A 20094-nucleotide genomic window follows, 5' to 3' on the forward strand; every position below is an offset into this window, starting at 1 on the left:
CCCGCAGGCCATCTCTTCCCTCCTCTCCTGAGTGAGTTACTGCCCCTTGGCAGACAGCAGTGTGGTTGTTAGTGATTATTTACTCCTCTGTGCTGGCTCCCTGTGGACAGATCAGTTATGTGGCACAGCTTGTAATGGCTCCCCTGGCGCAGCCCCTTCCAGGGGTTTGGCGTATGGCTCAGCCACAGCCCTGCAAGGCTTTGCAGCCTGTTTCCCATGCGCTGACCCCAGCAATTGCAAAACCACGTGGGGAGGGGACATGCGGTGTCCTGGCATGGGCAGGGAGCAGCTGCAGGAGAGCCACGAAGCCAGGCTCTGGCTCCTGTCTTTGCTCTCTAACATCAGCGGGAAGGGGGAGCTTCGCTCTCCCCAGGGATCCTCTCCTCAGCTGCTGAATTGCCGCCTCCTGGCTGGAGTTCAAGGAGTGGGATGCAGCGCCTGGGGCAGCTGCACCTCACCCGAAATTCATCCCAGTGCTGAAATTCATCCCAGTACTGTAACCCAGGTGGTGGAGTCATCGCCATCCCCAGAGGGGAAACTTCTCAGCTTCCTTTCTGCGCCAGCTAGGGCACTTCTGGCATCTCAAAGTGAATATTTAAGTGAATCTCTGCAACTTCAAAAATGGTTTCAGTTAAAAATTTCTCTTAGAATGGGGGCTTGAGAAGCCTGGAGATTTTGCATGGAAACCAGAGGGGTTTGACTTTAGAAAAAGTTTCTAAAATTCACTCAGATTTAAAGAAAGGGCTGTATTTCAGTGGACCGAAAACCAGTCCTATGAAAAAGTGTGACTGGGTGCGTGCAAAAATACAACTTGCCCAAGGATTCTTTGTAATGCAGTGTGGACTCTTGGGGGGCAATAAAACCACCAAAATGCAGTTTGGTGATAGAGCTGTATTGAGAAAAGAAAATGGCTCATTATGAAGGTAGTGGAGCTGCTGTATGTCACCCTGGACAGACCTTCTGCATTCCCCAGTGATGGCTATCTGTCGCACATCCTTGGCTACATCCATCCTACTTTAAAGCAGCCAGATATGGTTTTCCCCTGTGCGTAGCTGCTGGTGGGCAGCCTCTCGGGATGTGCTTTGAAGTATATGAGAGCAGCTTGACGTCCCAGGGCTTTCAAGGTCATGCATGTTCTTGCTTTGCCCGAGCCCATACAAACAGATACGCTGCTTGCATGGCCTGCAAGCCTGAAGTCGAGGCTGCCCGTGGCTTGCAGGACAGACATGCCTCTTGGCTATATCTGTGGTAGCGAGTGAAGCTCTCCCAGGGCTGCTGTCTGGCCTCAGGGAACCGCCTGCATCTGTAGTATGAAATCCTCTTGCCATCCAAACAGAGGAAACCACATGCAAACTGCCTACTGGAAATGGTCCCTGGCCCGTACTCGCTCCCAGCCTGAGCCTAGGAGTTGTTTGGGAGAATGATAGTTGGGTTGAGCCAAGACTGTGCCTGGGACTGTGCATTTTAGCAGTGCAGCTGGTCCAGCTGCAGAGCCTGAGAACATCTCATGTCTAGATGCAGCTGTGTCCAGAAGTGCTTCTCCTCCTGTGTCACTTAAAATGTCAAAGTGGAAGATAGCTCTAGCACTGTCTCGGCATAGCCAAGATGTGTTCTAAATTCATTGCTCTTCCATTTCAGCTGCTCAAGTCAATCTGGCCAATGCGAATGCCGGCCCCACATGTTTGGACGCCAGTGCAATCAGGTGGAGCCTGGCTATTACTTCATTTCCCTCGATCATTACATCTATGAGGCGGAAGAAGCCAGCTTGGGTCCCGTGAGTAGCAGTTTTAGTGAGCTGGTGTGTCTGGACAGCTGTGGGAAAGTTGTTTCACCATTTGGGTGTTGGAAGCATCTGGTTTATACCCTGAGTGTTTTGCAATTAAAATGTGGAAAACACAAAACTGAATTGAATCAGAAAACTGTCAACCTGTACTGCTTCAATCTTTGTATCGATATATAATGTAGTAATTTAGTGGGGGAAACTGCCATTTTTCTTTTAAAATCTGTTTCTTTGATCATGGCTGTACAGTTTGATCATGGCTGTCAGCATCCCTCTCAGTACCCCACTGCACCCACTTCTCCTTCCCCTCTTATCTCAAGAGCGGTGGGACACTGACACTGACTCTTCTCTTTGGTGCCACTGAAACCAGGAGGGAGCAAAGCACGCATTTAAGCACATTGCTGCAGCTTTTAGAGTTTCTGTACATCAGTAGCATTTCTTTTATTAATGACTAAACCCATAGTTGATTGTGCAAAAACCTGTTTTTATAAGCGAGGTTGCCTCTAGCTTGTTTTGCCTGCTGGCATGGTACATCAGGATCTCTGGCTCTTTCTGATCACCACCGCACAGCCTTGCTTTTAATTCATTAACAGTAGCTAGGCGATTACATCAATTATTTTTGCCTTCAGCAAGGAGTCAGGGAGATGAGATAATGGTTTCTCTAAAGCAGCAGTCTGCTTGCAATTGGGCTACTTGGTCGTAATTCATTTATTTCAGGCAAAATGTAGCCACTTCGCAGTTTCAGCCAAGGCAGAGGATTTTTTGCTCTTAGGTTACTGCAGAGAGGGAAGAGAGAGCAGAGCAGAGGTTGGACCATAGCAGAGGACATGTGAGCTGGCACAGGGTTTTTTGTGCATTTGTGTCTGCCCAAGCGGAGAGGTGGTACCTGAGGTCTTGCTGAGGCTCGGGGATGGAGGAGCCTGGCGTGAAAACCCACCTTGCCAAGCAGAGCAAGGGGATGTGCCTCTGGTTTGCCTTTTGAAACCTTCAGAACAAACCATTTTAAAAAATGCCAATATTGAAAAGCTTTCTCTTAAATCTGGTGGCAGAATAAAACTCTGAATTCCTAGGTAGGGGTCCAGCACAAGACAGAATGAAGTGGCACAGAGTTGCAGGGATTTTCAGATGGTGCCAAGCCCCTCTGCTCCCCGCAGCTGCATGCCCTCGCTCACATCCCACCTGCCATCCTTTCTGGGGAGCTCCGACCCTTTGCGCAAGGCCAGGCTCTCTTCAAAACGTGTCAGAATACATGAGAGGACATCCTGAAGTGATATGTACATATATAGACATTTCCTTACATTTTATACCTTTCTACTGAAGCGACTTCCTTAGGAATGTACAGGATGTTGTTCTGTTGAGAGAACTATTTGTGGATGCAGATATATTTGAAACAGGAAGTTTGAGCACCACACATTTCCATTTTCTGTTGCCTTTTTCCTCCTCTTTGCTTTATATAAAGAGTAGAAGGTAAAAACCTGGCACCTCAGAGTGAAAGAAGTGACCATTTGGCTATTAAATATCTATCAGATAAGGATCTCTGTCATTTAGTAACACCCTACTCATGACAACTGTGATATGCTTTTTAAATGTTATCCTGAGCAGTGGTTTGGTTTGGAGTAGGCTGGTGTAGCCAGGAAGTAATTAGCACTCAGCTTGGGCAGTTAGTGGAGCGGTTATGTGCCACTGCTATAAATCCAACTGCTACGAATATGATGTGAATGTCCTTACAGTGAATGAGGTGTTGTAGCTGGGGGATTAGTTATTTACAGCAAGTTTTTAAATTCAAATCTCCACCATAACAGAGAAATGGATGAAGAGTTGTGCAGTGTTGTTTATTTTCTCTTTCTTGCTTTTTGTATATCGTTAAGTGGAAGGGCAACGGTGTGCACGCATATGGGTTTAGAAGAGAATTCATGTTCTCTGGGTTGCAAACAATGAATGCTGCGATCCAGAAGTGATCCATCAGCAGAACTCATCACTTCATGCACTCCCATGGGGCTTGGAAATTTAATGTATCAGTATTAAAATCTCTGTTCCCTGTTTTTGTAGGGAGTAAACATAGTAGAGCGCCAGTACACGCCGGACCGCACACCATCGTGGACAGGCATAGGATTTGTAAGGGTCCCTGAAGGGGCGTACCTGGAATTCTACATTGACAACATCCCATACTCCATGGAGTATGATATTCTGGTTCGCTACGAGCCACAGGTAGGTCTGTGAGTATGGGCATTGCTGCCTCCTGGCAGGTGCTGGCTCTCCCAGTGCATGACTGACAGGAGCTTGGCACTCCCAGGAGTCATCAGGACTTGAAGACAAGGAGGGACGCTCAGTTAAATTCTGAGATGTGTGAAAATCTGAGATGTTGACTGTTACTAGTATTATTTGCTTTACAGTTTGTTTCATTATTGCGTTGTTTCAGCACCTGTTTAATGAGCAAATTAAAAAGTGCCAAGTCCCGTCAGGACAGATTAGAATATAAATTTGGCATCAGCCAGACAGCCTTCTAATGGGTGTGCTGTTACACACATTACGAGAGAAATTACCCATCTTGGATGTTGAATGCCTGCAGCCAAGTGTTTGCAAGCAGTCAGTTTCGACAGTGAATAATTTGCAGGGTGAAGGGAAAGAGAAGAATCCCTCCAGCTCCTTACCTAGAGCTTGGCAGCAATTGACTGCAGTGAAATACTAAGGTGCAGTAGCCAGAGGTTTGGGGAGAGGAGGTCTCCAAATCCCGCACTGGTGCTGTGCCGCAGGTAGGGCACCTACACCATGTCATGGCTTTTTGGGAGGGAAGGAGGGAGGGAGGCAGGCTGTCCTGCTGGAGGATGCCCAGGGGCACTTGCCTTGTCTTGTCTCAGCCCAAACCTATGGCTGATAGATGCCCCATTGATGCTGGAGCTACAGCCCCATCCTCCCTGAAGCACAGCGATCGCCCTGTCTGTGTGCATGCTTTTTCTGGCCTGAGCTCTGGATGCTCCCGGGAGCTTACAGCCGTTGCTTGATGCTGATCAGCCTTTTTTTTCCCTCAGTTGCCAGATCAGTGGGAAAAAGCTGTGATCAGCGTCTCGCGTCCAGGCAAGATTCCCACGGGTAGCCGGTGTGGCAATACAGTTCCCGATGATGATAATCAGGTCGTCTCACTGTCACCCGGCTCCAGGTCAGTATGACTGGATGGGCCAAAAGGAGAAAAAGCATTTAAAAAATTGAAACAGAGTAACGTCACGTTTTCAGTTTGCCATGGTCTCTATGAAAATGATGAAATTTAATTTTCAGTGGGTTATAAAAACATATTTAATGTTGTGTCTGTAGACTCAAAGCTTTTAAGTTTATTCTCATTTTCCGATTTGTTTCGTTCACTGAGTAAAGGCGGGGGGGGAAGTGTTTGCACAGCGGGTGAGTGAACATCGGTATGACTCTTCACCTTACTGATAAGCTTTTCCGGTTCTGGCTTGCACAAGCCTCCAAACTGCCTCTTTCACATCGTAGCTTTTGTTCTGCCTGGTCTTGGCTGCTTTCCGTTATCTTGATTGCTTTACAGGGCTACCTAAAACGCTTTATGGTGCTGGATGTTTGAAGTAAGAATTGTTTCCTGTTCCTAATCCAGATACGTTGTTCTGCCGCGGCCCGTCTGCTTTGAGAAGGGGTTGAATTACACCATCCGCCTGGAGCTGCCCCAATACTCCTCAGTGGATACGGAGACAGAGAGCCCGTACACACTCATTGACTCTGTGAGCAGAAATTATTTCAGGGATGCGCTGGGGTAAAAGTGTACTTAAAAGCCTGAAAGTTTTCCTCTCCTCTGGCATGCATCTATGTAAATCCAAAGTAATATTTTACAACGTCGTTGCTTACAGCTGTAGCCAGAGTTTAACTGAACAGTGTAAAGCAGTATAGGTTTCTTCAGTCTCAAAGTATGTGAGTTGTTTTTCTGCTAAGAGGCTTTTGCTGTATTTTACAGGACTGCAGCTAGTTTCACAGACCTGTAGTTTCTTTAGGGAGGCTAATGTGTGCCGTGTATGACATGAATGTCAGCATCAACCTTTTTCTTTTGAATGGATAGAATTTGGTAGATTTGGTAAGACTTTTGTAGATACCAGAGCTATTTCACCAAAAACTAGAGAAATACTGTCATTTCCCTTCCAAATTCTGTCTGGTTGTTTGCTTTTTGGCCAAAAAAGGATAATAGGAAGTAGAATAATACTGAATTTTCACAATTTTGGTGGAGGCTATTTATAAAGAGTGACACTTTGTCATTGTAAAATTGTTTTGTAGCTTGTTCTCATGCCATACTGTAAATCACTGGACATATTCACGGTGGGAGGCTCGGGTGAAGACGTGGTCACAAACAGCGCTTGGGAAACTTTCCAAAGGTACCGGTGTCTGGAAAACAGCAGGAGTGTTGTGAAAACGCCCATGACGGACGTCTGCAAGAACATTATATTCAGCATTTCTGCACTATTACATGAGACCGCATTATGTACGTAACTACCTACTTGTAGGGCAAACTGCGCCTGGATGGTGCTTGCAGGCAGAGCAGTTTGCATGGGGAAGGCGTGTGCATGGGATAAGGCAGGTGGTTTGTGTCCTGTGCCACAGTACTCACTCCCCGCAATGCTTTTCTTTGCTCAGCATGCCAGTGTGACCCCCAGGGCTCTCTGAGTTCGGTGTGCGATCCCAGCGGAGGACAGTGCCAGTGCCGTCCCAACGTTGTTGGAAGACAGTGCGACAGATGTGCCCCTGGCACCTTTAGTTTTGGGCCGAGCGGATGCCGACGTATGTTAAGTCCTTGGCTCTGGGCTGTGCTGTGGTCGGGGCCCTGCATTTAGGGCTTGCTGTGGAAACACAGCCCCTCTCCCCCTCTCCTTGCAGCGTGCGAGTGCCATGCCAGAGGCTCTTACAACGCCTTCTGCGACGCGGAGACGGGCCAGTGCCACTGCTTTCCCGGGGTGTATGGGCGGCAGTGCGACCGCTGCCTGCCCGGCTTCTGGGGCTTCCCCAGCTGCCAGCCCTGCCACTGCAACGGCCATGCCGATGACTGCAGCCCCTACACCGGGGAGTGCCTGAGCTGCCGGGACCACACGACAGGGCACAACTGCGAGAGGTACCGTGCGTGCCCCCTCCCCAGCCCTTTCTTACCCCGCAGCAGGATGGGTGCAGCAGCTGTGCCCCTCCAGCAATGGTGCTCAGGTGGGTGTGAAGCCACAGGGAAAGCCCCTGGACCCTGGGAGCCAGAGGAGGATGGGAGTGGGGACCCCCTATTCCCTGCCTGCAGCCTTGAGCCTTCCCAGCAGTGCCTGCCCAGGCAGCCGAGAGCACGTTGCAGGACCCCAAGGCTTCAGAGAGGCTTTCTCCTTTGCAGGCCTCTCGAGAGGCGTCTGCCTTGGGTCTCCTGCTCTTACACTGGCATAAACCAGACAAATTTGCCTCTGTGGGCACAGCTGCTCAGAGTGTGAGTGGCATGGGAGAGCCATAAGGATGTTTCTGCCCTTTGGTTCTTCACAGTGGTTGAAAACCTGAGTGTAGTTATGGCAGGGCTGCAGTTGGTTTGCCTGCAGTCCCCTGCATGCCATGTACCCCTCTGTGTGCAGGTGCCTGGCTGGCTACTATGGAGACCCCATCCTGGGATCAGGCGACCACTGCCGCCCCTGCCCTTGCCCTGATGGCCCCGAGAGCGGACGCCAGTTTGCCAGCGGCTGTTACCAGGATCCGGTCACACTGCAAGTCGTGTGTGTCTGTAGCGTAGGATACATAGGTACTTGGTGGGTGCGTGGAGAGGGGCTGGCTGGCTTGAACCTCCCCGTGAGTATGTTCCTATGGGTTGTTGGATGTGACCACAGCACCAGCATCAATGTGTTGCTACTGGAAGTTGGCAGCACTTGGAAGGTGCCAGGGCAGAGTGGCTTGTGCAGGCGATGCCATCACCACTGTGAACCTCATCCCTGGCAGCGTGGCGAGGGGCGATGGGTGGTTGGCAGAGTTGGACAGGACAGCGTGGAACCAATGGGACGAGCGTGCTGACAGCTGGGTTGCAGCATCATGCCTTGGTGCCCCAGGCAGTACCATCCATGCCACACCAAGCTGCTGCAGTCTCACCAAGCGCTGCCTCTGTTGCTTTGAGCATGGTCTAATTAACACCCCCCCAGACCATTAATGACCATTATTGTCTTGCCTCAGTCTTGCCGTTTACAGGGCTGCGCACTAGCGAGCCGTGATGGTAATTCCCACCGTGCCTGTTTGTTCAAACAGGCAGTCGATGTGATGAATGTGCGTCTGGCTTCTTTGGGAGCCCCGACGAGGTTGGCGGCGCCTGCCAGCCATGCCAGTGCAACAACAACATCGACAGCACTGACCCAGAGGCCTGTGACAAGAAGACGGGAACATGCATGAAGTGCCTGTATCACACAGAGGGCGAAAACTGCCACCTCTGCAAACAGGGCTACTACGGGAGTGCCGTGCAGCAGGACTGCAGAAGTGAGTGCGAGACATGGCCGCAGCCCCTCCGCCAGCCATGTCATGGGGCGTCAGTGGCTGCCCGAACTCTTTTTAATTTACTTGGGAGCCTTTGGGGTGGAGGAGAAACCTTACTACCTCCAGCTGGAGTTGTGTGCAGCTGCCCTGCAGCTCAGCGGGCCTCCTGGCAGGGAGGGGAGTCCTTTACATTTGACAGCATCTACATGTGCTGAAAGGATGAGGCTTTTGTGGGAGGGGTGTTTCTTGCCTTCTTGTTAGCTATCTTTGTTTACCTCTTCTCCAGAGATGGGGGTGGCGGGGTGAGGTTTTGGCTTTTGTTTACACCAGAGTCCCTGAAGATGTGTCTGGACAGTGGGAGCAAGGGCTATGGTGGGGAGCCGAACTGGGCAGTGGGGAGGCAGACCCTCCTCTCCCTTGGCACCAGACGCAGCCCAGCAGGTCAGATGGGTCACAAGGTGGGCAAGTGGAGCCCTGCTCTGCTTGGCACACCATCGGCCACTCCAAGCAGATCCGCCACCGTAGCGGGCTGACGAGAGCCAGACAGGCTTGGGCTTTGGTGGTGTACAGAGGGAGGAAAAGAGAAGAGGGGGAAGGCTGGGCTGCTTGAACGAGGGGCTCCTGTCACCTCCTGTGTGCTGGGGAAGAAGCTGTAGAGGTGGCCAGCCTGGGACATGAGGGCTCTTGCATGATGCTGGGCATTGTTCAGCATTGGGTCAGTCAGGCCTGGCTGTGGGCATTGGGATGCGCCAGCATCTGCCCGCACCTCAGGGGACTCAGAGAATAAACCAGATGTGAACTCCAGGCAGTCTGGTAACAAGAGGCCAGGCTAACATTGAGGCACCACACTCTTTCCCTCACAGAGTGCGTCTGCAACTACCTGGGCACCATCCGTGAGGACTGCGAGGACTCGGAGAACTGCCGGTGCGAGGCAGCCACAGGGCAGTGCCGGTGCCTCCCCAACGTGGTGGGGCAGACCTGCGACCGCTGTGCCCCCCACACGTGGAGGCTCGCCAGTGGCGCTGGCTGCGAGCAGTGTGGCTGCGACCCTGCGCGCTCCCTTGGGCCTGCCTGCAATGAGGTGAGGGGAGTGAGGGCATGCTCTGACGGCTTGGCCTTTGCTCCAGTGCGGGGCTGAGCTGCTGAGGTGGTCACATCTCCTGTTGGGGCTTTTTCTGGCAGTTCACGGGGCAGTGCCAGTGCATGCCGGGCTTTGGAGGTCGGACCTGCCAGGAGTGCCAGGAGCTCTTCTGGGGTGACCCAGGCGTGGAGTGCCAAGGTGAGTTATTTTGCAGGTGAGCCTGCTCCTTTTGGAAATGGCCAGTGGCCAGGCGTGCCGTCACCCCTCGGTGTACTGAGACTCCCCTGCCAGGAGCAGCCCCTCAGGTGACCCCCATCAGTGCCCACACGAACCTTGGAAATGGGGGAGGAAAGCATGGTGGGGTCTGTTCCCAGGGTTTGGGTGCCTCTGAGGACAGGAGGCATGGCAGGAGCCAGGCCTGGTGCTTGCCTGGTTTATTTTATTTCTTGTCAGACCCTTACGCAGAGACAAGCCTCTCTGTTTAGAAACTAACTCTTCTTTAACCGTTAGGTTGCAATGCTGTCAGGTAAGTTGGTGTGGTAAGAAAACATATTGCAAGTGTTTGGGTTTGAATATTGGTCTGGAAAACAGTTTCCTTTGCCTTTTGATTGCATATAGTGGAAGACCACTGTCTCCTCTTGTGTCTTGTTAGGGAGACTGGGCCTGAAAAAAGAAGGTTTTTGATTTAGTAGAAGACTTTCCTTATATTTCAGATGAAAATAAAGAAGTGAGTAGAGACCATGCAGCATGTTAGCCATAACTACATGCCACAAAACAGAGCGCCGTGAAGTCGCTTGTTTAGAAAACTGGATGCTCTCTGTCCTTTCATTATAAACAAGTCTGTTCATTAGCTGGAAAAGAAACTTCAAACACTGTCCAGACCAGAACAAACTTGTATTTCTGATCTGTTCAAATAAGAGCATTTGCCAGGAGGGTTTGCAGTAGATTAAGGTATTTTTTCCTGCAGGGAGGAATGTGCTCGCTGTGGTCTTTAATAAATCCCTTACAATAGAGATACCTTAGAGCCCATTATCTAACCAGATAGGCAGGTCACAGCTACTTGGTTAATGCAGCAGATGAAAGGACTAGGGAATTGTCCCAGTTCCTGAGTACATATTGGGTTTCTTCGGGGGGCGAGGCAGCCTTTTGGGGAGGCTGTGTGTGTTCTGGCATGGTGAGGGGTGCTGACCCTGCCGGCTCCGGGGCAGGGATTGTCTCTCAGTATCAGCTGTCTCCATCAGAGTTTATTGATGGAGTCCATCTGCATACCTTATCAGCAGGATTTTGCAGCGTACCAGCATTTCTGGTGTCTCATGGAGTTTCTGCTATCTTTTGAGTGTGTGAAAACTGCTTTTTAATGTTTTTGAAGTAAAAAGAGGATATATTCATAAGACCCTGTTTTTACCATGCAAGCTCTATGCTTTCATTCCAACCTGCCACCCCTTCTGCCCTCAAGTGACATGGGAGACTCACTCGGATGGCAATGCAGATTTTCCTTTAGGATTTCATCCAGCTGGAGATCTCTGCGGCAGGTGGGGAGAGCCAGTGCCCAGGGCTGAGCCACGGCAGCCTGCAGCGCGATGCCCCAGACAGGCTCCAAGCGTGCGCTTGCTTGTGGAGCACATCCAGCCCCATGGCACTGCCGAGTGTCCCTGGCATGGTGGGGTCAGTGCCTCCCGCCCTGTCTCCCGTCCTTCCTCAGCAGGGAGAGAAGTGACTTCTCAGGACTTCTCATTTAGTCCCGGTGAGCAGAGGGGTGATGTTCAGGCTGGCAGTCATGCAGCTCTCAGTGGTAAGCAGTTTGCAGGCGAACTGGAAAACTGTGCCGTTTAAGGAGTTGCAGAGCAATGCCCCTGGAAAATAGCTTAAATGTGGCCTGTGGCCAAGGTGAAGCTGGAGCTGAGACAGGGATTCGTCACAAAGACGTCAGCTCCAGCTGCAGGGGGATGCACAGACTCCTGGTGATGGCGTTTGCCACGTGCCCTCAGTGACACGCTCACACTGGCCCAAGCAGCCAATACGGCTACATTTTGTTCTGTGTTCAGAAAGAAAATACAAACTGATCTGGATAGGGAACGGTGAGAGCTCTGAACCTTGTGAGTATGGACAGACAGTCTTAGCTGCAGGCACTGAGCTGATGCGGACGTGTGGTGTCAGTCCCGATGACTCCAGGGTGGGATCCTCCACTGGCCAGGGCAAGTGGCTTTTGCTCAAGGTTGGAAATCACAGGGTGCATCACTCAAAGGACAGTAATGTGTGATCTCTTCACAAAAGGTCTTCAGGCTGTTGGCACCAATAGACACAAGCTCCTGCTGAGAAATGGAGACTGTACTGCCCATGTTGCTGTGACACCCTTTACAAATTTTTTTATTACTAAAGAAAAAAATAGTGAGGTCATGTGAATACAAGTGCCTGCAAATAACCTCTGGACACAGCTATGTGGAGATGTAAAAAATGGCCCATTTAGGACAGGCTGGGGGCCACAGTCCCCCACAGGTTCCCAGGCACCTGTAGCAGCACCAAGCTGTGGATGTCGCCCTGAGGTCCCAGCACGCTCCTCTGGAAACCAGACTCCAGGGCATGCTTCCCTGCTGTCCCCATCGATGGCAATGACCATTGCCAGCTGCTGCCTGTGACTTGTTTTCTAGAAATCTTGGTAAGATTGGAGATGGTGAAGCAGAAGGTGGAGGAGATCAGTTTTTGCACCTGGTCTGGGTGCTCTGATTTGTAGTCTGTGCTCCCTGCAGTGAAGAGAAACCGTCATCCGATTTGTCCTCCCTGCATGTCCCCAGAGGTCACACTGGGACCAGACTGCTGGGGCAAGCTAAGGGAGGTGCCTACGCTTGGGCAGCATCTTGACCCCTCGGTACTGGGTGTGCTCCCACACCCACAGATGTTCATTGGGGATTACACACTGCAGAGAGCCTGTAGGACTGGGTCTTTGGAGGCTGTTTACTGCATGCTTTAAAAAAGCACAAAAGTTACTTATTTAACATAATGCCTGAAACAAGTACAGGAGAGGTGTAGAGGGTAGGGAAAAGCCCAGCGCATCTCTCTCGGCCTTGTGTAAGTCCCTATGAGGACTTACACAGTGAGCAGGAGCTGTGCTGTGAGCATCGTCTGCTAGCGGGGCAGTGCCAGCCACTTTGCAGGACTCTTCTAGCTGTTGCTTTAGCTGCGAGCTATATGCAGCTCTGCGCAAGCCTGCACGTGAATGTGTGCGTGTGCATAAAAATCCTTGCTAAGGTAGTAAATAATAGGATTACAAATTTCATCAAACTCGAGTCTCCCAGGCATTCTGCTGGAGCTTTTCCAAAGCCTGGCAACCAAAGTGCAGGACTCAGCATGCTGAGCTCTGCACTGACTTCAGCCCACAAAGCACATTCTGGCAGGAGACTCCAGGCCCCCAGGAAGCCTCTGAGATACAGTGTGGCTGCAGATGCAGCTCAAACAGTGCTCTGGCATAGTAGATATTTAAAATTTATGTGTTTCATATAATATAAAGGAGATGACGATTTTACTATCATTACTGCTTTAATAAATTGAACAAACAGAACAGAGTGCAGTTAGTAAAAGGTACTGTATGAGATTGAGTTATGTTGTATTGCTATATCCCCTTTACAAGGAGTATACCTGTGTCAATATTCTTATGTGTTGGACTTGAGTATCAAGCCCTATTGTGAAAAACAGAATTTTATTGAACGAAAATGAAAAAAAGTCATGTTTTTATCAAATACTCATTGCAGACATTGGCAGAAAGTTGTTTTTCTGTTTTTAGTCTTTGTTATGTATCTGGTGCCAAAACATCTGTTCACTGAAAATTACCCTATTGCCATTTAAGAATAGCCTTCATAGTCTTAATCTAACACCAGCATCTTAAAGGCTGCTTTTATAGGTGTTTATGGTGTGGAGAGCACCATAGCAGATGTTTCTTCTCCTTTTGTGATAAGTGTCTAAAGGAAGTCGGACAAATTCTACACTAAAGAAAATGCAATTTTCACTTAAGAGTTTCATAATTTCAGTTGACCTATGTCTTAAAATACTGATTGTTTCCAGAAAATTGCCCTTTTGGCAAGGTCTTCTAGCATGTTAAAATGCAGCACAACTCCAGTAATTCTAGGCTGGGATCTTATCTTAACGCTCAACATTGGAGTTAGCAATATGCTTACAGGGTAATTTGAATCAATAGCTGATTATTCAGAAGAAATTTGCTAGCTCTGCAAAACTTTCAACCTTACAAATTGCTGAATGGTTTTCTCATCATAGTGCCTCACTACCACTGGGAAATGATGCCAGGAAATCATGTTTGAACAAACCTTTTGTTTTTTTGCTGCAGAGGAGTTAAACATTTGATGCGCTCTGTCCCTGATCTCAAGCAGTAAAGAAAATATTTCTGCAAAAATTATTTCTGTTCTGTGTAGGATGATGTATGACACTTGCTTGTTCCTAGCATCCTGCAATAATGCGTTAAACACAGACTGATCTTCATACATCCCTTTCAGTATCCATTATATCATCTTGGCTGTAGTATCAACTGCTCTGGCACATCTTAGTTTAAGTGATATGCAAATATGCCACATTAAATTACAGCAGTTTAAATGGAAGTGAGTTCTAGATGTTTAAAATCAGAAGGAAAGATAGCAGAGCTGTCAGAGTAAGTGAAAGATAAAGATGTTCATAGATCCTTGTGAGCCTAAAGCATACCCCTCGAGCTAGTAATTTACCTCTTTGGGATTTCTCCCCTTAGGTTTCTACAAGACTACATTCAATAAACATGTATGAGTGCTACTTTTATCTTTAAGATCAGGAAAAAGAATTACTGAAAGAGAAATGCATTGATTGAGGTGGTATAAAAATTACCCATGGATACTGTGTGTGTGCATGCACATATGTGCACATCCATTTGTGAACAGATGCAGCTACAATCTTTTATAAGTTCTTAATCAGCAGATCCTGACTGAAGAATTTGGCTAGAAATTTTTCCTGTCAATAATGTGATTTCACTAAGTCAGCATATGCCACAGAAGAATGTCTGATTGAGTTAAACACTCAATTAAAGAAAACAATATATCCAGTTCCAAAATGACATTTCAAAACAGAAACCTATTGTTTAATTTAGTAAATGCTTCTTTGAAAACCTCAAATCTTTGGCCAATGACTTAAAAAGACTTATTTTCCTCCACTATATTTTCCATGGGAGATACTGCAGTGTCCTGCTCTGCTTATCCAGGGACAGATTTGATCCCTGTATAACACTGATCTTCAAAGCAAGCCTCATCTGTGTTAACTTGCAGCCCTTCACCTTGGCCTTGGTCCACCTCTCTGTATGAAGGGAGAGTAGTCAGCCATTTGTCTTGAAGGACATTTCCAACCCAAACTGGTTAAGGCATCTAAATCTCTTGCAGTAAATTCAACATCTGTGTGGTTTTGCAGTGCAAAATGAACCAGTTTTCCCAGGTTCTAGTCACATAAGCATAGGCAAGGCATTTAAAAGGAGCTTACAGGACTTTGTCTTTCCCTATTCCACAAATACTATGTTAAGTGGAATATAAAGCCATAGCTAGCTACGGAGTAACATTTGAAACACTTCCGTATCCCTAGATGTGCCTGTGTGTTTCTTGTTTTCTTGGAAGAAATTAGATTAACCAGGCATATGCTAAAATTAGATGTGGTATAGCTACTCAGGTGTTCTATCAGACTTAGGAGTGTGCTGGTTAGAGCAGAAATCTCCAGAGCCAAGCAATACTCTGAAGACTGTGTTTGAGTTAGCGTGTTTGAGGACATCAGAAATTAAAACTGCTGTAACAGAGAGCATCATTAGCACTGGGCTGCATAGGAGTTGACTCACATATAGGAATAGTTGGACATTAACAAAGGACGTGTTAGAGAAGCAAGAACTCCACTGTGGCTAGAGGTGATGCTGGGGTACTCTGGCCAAAAGTGATGCTGGGCATGACATGCTGGATCATTCTCCCATAGCATTTGCTCTGTTTCTAGCAGGTGATAGGAATCAAGGTGTTCTGTTTTCACATCCCAGTTCATTGGCGGTGATAAGCAAATGTCACATGAATCCTTTTGGTGGATGTGCACCCACCATCATGAATGATGGATATGTAGCTTAGTTACTCCTCCATGAGTTATTTGCCAATCCTATGCTAGCCTTTTCCAGTCTGTGCCAGCTGGGAGGACTTCCTTTCCTTTCACATGGATCCTGCCACTGTCGCTGTGCTTTTGTCCCTTTAGGACAAAGTTGCTTTTTCATCAGTTTAGGACAAAGTTGTGCCCTGAAATCTCACAGAGACTGAAGTTCTTGGTAGGTGGGTGTTGCATGAGGCAGAGGTGAAACCTGTGCACTGAGCTATTTGCCTGGTGGCCCACGGTGTTCAAGGTGCTCCTCACTAACTAGAAGGTTTTATATGGTCTTGGCCTGGGCTTGCTTTCCTCCTCTTGAGAACTGGCTACAGCTGAAGTCAGTGGAGGGTTCGATCCCCACCATGCTGTAAAGGGAAGATGCTCTCTGCAATGGCCTTGGATGTGCTCCTTGCTGGGGTGTAAACTAGCCTGTTGTGGGTGGCCAGGGCGCAGGATATGGGACTCTGCCACTAGAGGTGTTGGAGATGGTGGAGGTCCTGTTCCACATGACCTTGGAGTGCAGTTGCTGTGGGTTTTTGGCTGGCTTAATTACGTTATTAATGCGGTGTCCAGAAATTGGGCCCCAGCTTCTGCTAAAAGTACTCAGAGATTGACTCTAGTGAGGAACAGAGACAATTTCAATCATATCTAGGGGAAGCGCTTGGCTAAGGTCATCTAGATTTTAAAAAAGGTCACATGTAACCAAACACTGGCATTCATGTGTCATTTGCAAGATGAAAGATTTGCTCATGGGATGTGAGCTGTAAGAGGAGCAGTGATGCTTTTGTGAGAATTTAAAAAATGTTTCAGTCAGTGCCACAGCAAGCAATTGTCCGAGGGCTGTAGCTAGAGAGACCGTACGACCATTGTGTAGAAATGCCTCTCAAATTTTCAAAATGGAAATAAAATCATCTAGAATCTTCTTATTTCAGTACTGAGGGAGGCTTTTTCTTGTTTTCCTTTAAACTATGGATTTTACTTAAAAATAGAAATAAATTTATCTTCAGTTTTACCTTTTGGTTTGAAAGCTGGTGTGGTCCTGTGCATGGTTAATGACTTGGGAAGATAGTAAGAGCAAGTATGAAAACAGCACTTTTGAAAGCCATTTTATATATGTTGGAATCACACTACTGAGGTAATTCAGAGCCAGCATTGCCTGCTTCTGGGCTTCATAGAGAATCCTAAAATGGAGAAATAACACACAGTAATGTTTCTAGCCACCTTATACAGTTTTCTCATGGGTCCCACAAAGCTCAGTTTGGAAGTTTTGTAGAATTCTAGAAATGTGATGATTCTTCCAGCTGTTGTGCTGCTTTTAGAATAAATTACTTTGCTCTTTATTATCTCCCAAAAAACAGCTGTGGAGTTTGGGTTTTCCCTTTGCTAACGAGTTAGTACTTAAATTCTCCTCTCCCCTTCCCCAGCATTTTCTGGCTCCAGGGATTTTGGAATCTGCATTACCATGTAAATGCTGCTAAAGCCATGTCATTTGCCTTTCCTGAACATGTAGGTATTCAGGAGTAGAATTACCAACATCGGGGCTTTTTTTTCACTTTAAGCTTTTTTAATCCGCAAGTAAATATAGTGATCTGATTTGCCAGCAGCAAGTATTCATGTAACTTGATCAGATCTCAGGATCATTGAGAAAAACCACATGCCATTTAGCCTCTTTCTATGCAGAGGAATTTGGACAATTCATCATTATTCCGAGGGCCTTATTAGTTGACAGAAGGGTTAACTGACCTTCAAACAGGAACTCGAGGGTTTGCCTGCAGGGAACATATTCCATGGCGAGTTGACTACTTAAGCACTTTCGATGTAAAGTAAAAACAATCTCTTGTGTCAGGGTATAATTCAAAGAACAAAGGACCATTTTGCTCAATTGTGCAGGCAGCAGAAGTTATTTTTGTCTCTTGCCTATCATATTCACATTGTACAAGAAAGTCATTTTGTTGAGGAGTGATTTGTTCTGCTGAGGCTCTTTGTGTAATTTTTGAACTGAAGACCACCACTGTGTTTTGGCATTAAGGCAAACAATGTACAATCTTGAAAACGGCTTTGTGTTTTGCCCTTTTTTCAAGAGGGCATGTGCTTAGGGTGTGTGAATTGATTTATGGACCTTTTTGAGCCATTAACCTCCTTCAAGGATGCCTGGTAAATGGATGTGTAAGTGAAGGCTTTTATCAGGTGTAACAGTCCTTTTCCTATTCAAGGAACTTGTGCTTGACCTGCTTCTGGTGTACTCTGCCATGATGGTAGGTAGATAACGTGCATATATTCAAGGCCTCTCTTTTTGTTCTTTGCTGCTGTCCCTTTATTAAAGGCTTTGCAGGTTGGTGATTTCCTCTGTTGCTGCTGCCTGTGTAATTAAGGAGGAGGAGAGGTCAAGTGGCAGCCCCACTGCATGGAAACGCTTCTCCTGATAGTGTTATTGTGTACAAAGTGTGTCTGTGCTGTTAGAAATGACCATGCATCAGTAAGTTAATTGAGTAACTTCATGGCGGGTTAGTGCCAAAGAAATGCATCTTTATTCTAAAAGCTTGTTAAAAAAGGGAGTTGCCCGGACCTTATCACTCCAATTTGGCAACTACCTGGAGCCCTGGGTCTTACCTGACCTGACTAGCATATAAAGATAGGTAGGTATTCACAGTTACAAAAATAAAGTAAGAATGAAAGTCCATTTCAGAAAGATGTGAATATTAATTCCCGACTTGGTGTTCAAAGTGTGAAGTAATTTAAAAAAAAATAAATCTATTAATCATCCTCATTCCCACTTGAGGGTGACTGCGTGCAGGCTCTTGGTTGTTAGTAACCATGTTGGAGAAGACTCCTCTCTTCTCCCTCAGACAGGGTTGCCCACAACCACATTCTTAGTTTTATTCTACTTTTCACTGCCTGATTTTTTCCCATTTTCTGTATACCCAAAATGTCAGCCAAGTGCCAGACTCCTTGATGCATGTTGTGAATGTTTTCTCACCATTGGTGTCAGGAGTACATCCTGAGCCAAGTCCTGTACCCCTGCATAGAAGATCTCTCAAGGGCTGCTATTCCATAAATTTGTCATGTTGTTCTTTGAAGCCACCTCAACATTTAGCACCCACAGTGTCTTGTGGTAGAGAACTCTGCTGCTGAAGTGCTGTGTAATCTATCTCCTTTTATTGTTGTTTGTGGGAGGCACAGGGGAAGGTGGTTGGTTTTTGGTCTGCTGGGTTCCACAGCTGATCCCTACTCCTGTGCTGGAGGAGGCAGTAAATGGTTGTTCCTTGGTCACTTTTCCCATTTCACTCATGTTTTGCTCTTAAACCCTTTGCTATGTGCCTGCCTGTCATTTCTTTTCCTGTCTGGAAAGCCTTGCTCTGCTTCATTGTAGGAGTGAAACTGGGATTTTTGTCTTCAGTTGCTATCCAATTGACATCCAAACATTGCAAGAAGTGTCCATCCTTGCTCCATTATTGTACCTGTTTCTGAGATGTGCAAATCCTGGTCTCCCCTAGAGTTATTTCCCTATCTCTCTCTCCCCTTTCACACTCAGCCCTAGTTCCCCCATACCCAAGCAGACACATCCATAATTAGCTTTTAATAATCCAGGCACAGACCACTTCTATACTCATTTCACCACTTCATTATAAACGATCTCCCTGCCAACGCCACCATCATTTCCTTCACCTTAGCCTTCTTCTCCTTCCAGCGTGTGATTGCAACCCTCGTGGCATCCAGACCCCGCAGTGTGACCGTGCCACCGGGCAGTGCATCTGCAATGAAGGGGTGGAAGGGCCGCGCTGCGACAAGTGCTCCCGGGGCTACTCGGGCTTCTTCCCTGACTGCGTGCCGTGCCATCAGTGCTTCGCCCTCTGGGACGTGATCATCAGCGAGCTGGCTAATAGGACCCAACAGTTCCTGGATAGGGCAAATGCCCTCAAAATCACTGGAGTCACCGGCCCATACCAGCAGACGCTCAACACCCTGGAGGAGAAGCTCAGTGAAATTAAAACCATCATTGCACAAAATCCAGCTGCCGAGCCCCTGAAGAACATTGGAAATCTCTTTGAGGAAGCAGAGTGAGTACAGTTGCAGTTACAGGGCTAAGTCTAGCATGGGAGGGAGTGGGAGTGCCAGCGAGCTGGGATTTACTTGAGTGACTGATATCCCCACGCTGGGCTGAGGACAGCTGGGCTCCGATCCTCCAGCCGGGTGTAGGGACTGCGGCTCCTCACGCTGGTGGAGCGCCTCCCCATGCTCGACACCAGCAGTGAGCATCTGTCCCGCGAGCAGAAACCTGGCCGGGGAAGGTAGGAGCAGTGCAGCTGCCATGCTCTGGGCAGAGGTTGTCCTGCTCCCACTGCGCACCAGGCAGCTAATTACCACAGAGCCACTCATGCTTGTCTCGCGCTCCCCCGGGGCAAAGGACAAACACTGCTATTATGTGAGAGAATGAAGAGGGGAGAGATTAAATTCCTGGATTTCCGTGTGTAGCTGATGAGTTGGAAACTTGGGCTCCTTTCTGCACTCTGAGCATGTGTGGGGGGAAGCACCAACTTTATAACAAGGATTGTTTCCATTTTTCTCAGGGTAGGAGCCTTTTATTTTGGTTTAGGACTAAGCATACAAAAGATGGTAGTTTATGCTTTTGGAG

General features: G+C 47.8%; 1 protein-coding gene across 1 annotated transcript in view; it reads left to right on the forward strand.

Annotated features, from left to right (window-relative positions):
• LAMB1 (laminin subunit beta 1) overlaps nucleotides 1-20094 on the forward strand; it is a 44328-nt gene that overhangs the window by 13848 nt on the left and 10386 nt on the right. Inside the window, exons 13-24 of the mRNA XM_074827767.1 lie at nucleotides 1639-1774; nucleotides 3830-3988; nucleotides 4810-4937; nucleotides 5385-5508; nucleotides 6053-6257; nucleotides 6410-6553; nucleotides 6650-6881; nucleotides 7369-7532; nucleotides 8027-8251; nucleotides 9112-9329; nucleotides 9431-9527; nucleotides 19150-19519. Coding sequence (XP_074683868.1) covers nucleotides 1639-1774; nucleotides 3830-3988; nucleotides 4810-4937; nucleotides 5385-5508; nucleotides 6053-6257; nucleotides 6410-6553; nucleotides 6650-6881; nucleotides 7369-7532; nucleotides 8027-8251; nucleotides 9112-9329; nucleotides 9431-9527; nucleotides 19150-19519 — 2202 coding nt within the window. The remainder of the gene's footprint in view (nucleotides 1-1638; nucleotides 1775-3829; nucleotides 3989-4809; nucleotides 4938-5384; nucleotides 5509-6052; nucleotides 6258-6409; nucleotides 6554-6649; nucleotides 6882-7368; nucleotides 7533-8026; nucleotides 8252-9111; nucleotides 9330-9430; nucleotides 9528-19149; nucleotides 19520-20094) is intronic.

Source organism: Strix aluco, chromosome 5, assembly GCF_031877795.1.
Source record: "Strix aluco isolate bStrAlu1 chromosome 5, bStrAlu1.hap1, whole genome shotgun sequence".
Taxonomy (NCBI): domain Eukaryota; kingdom Metazoa; phylum Chordata; class Aves; order Strigiformes; family Strigidae; genus Strix; species Strix aluco.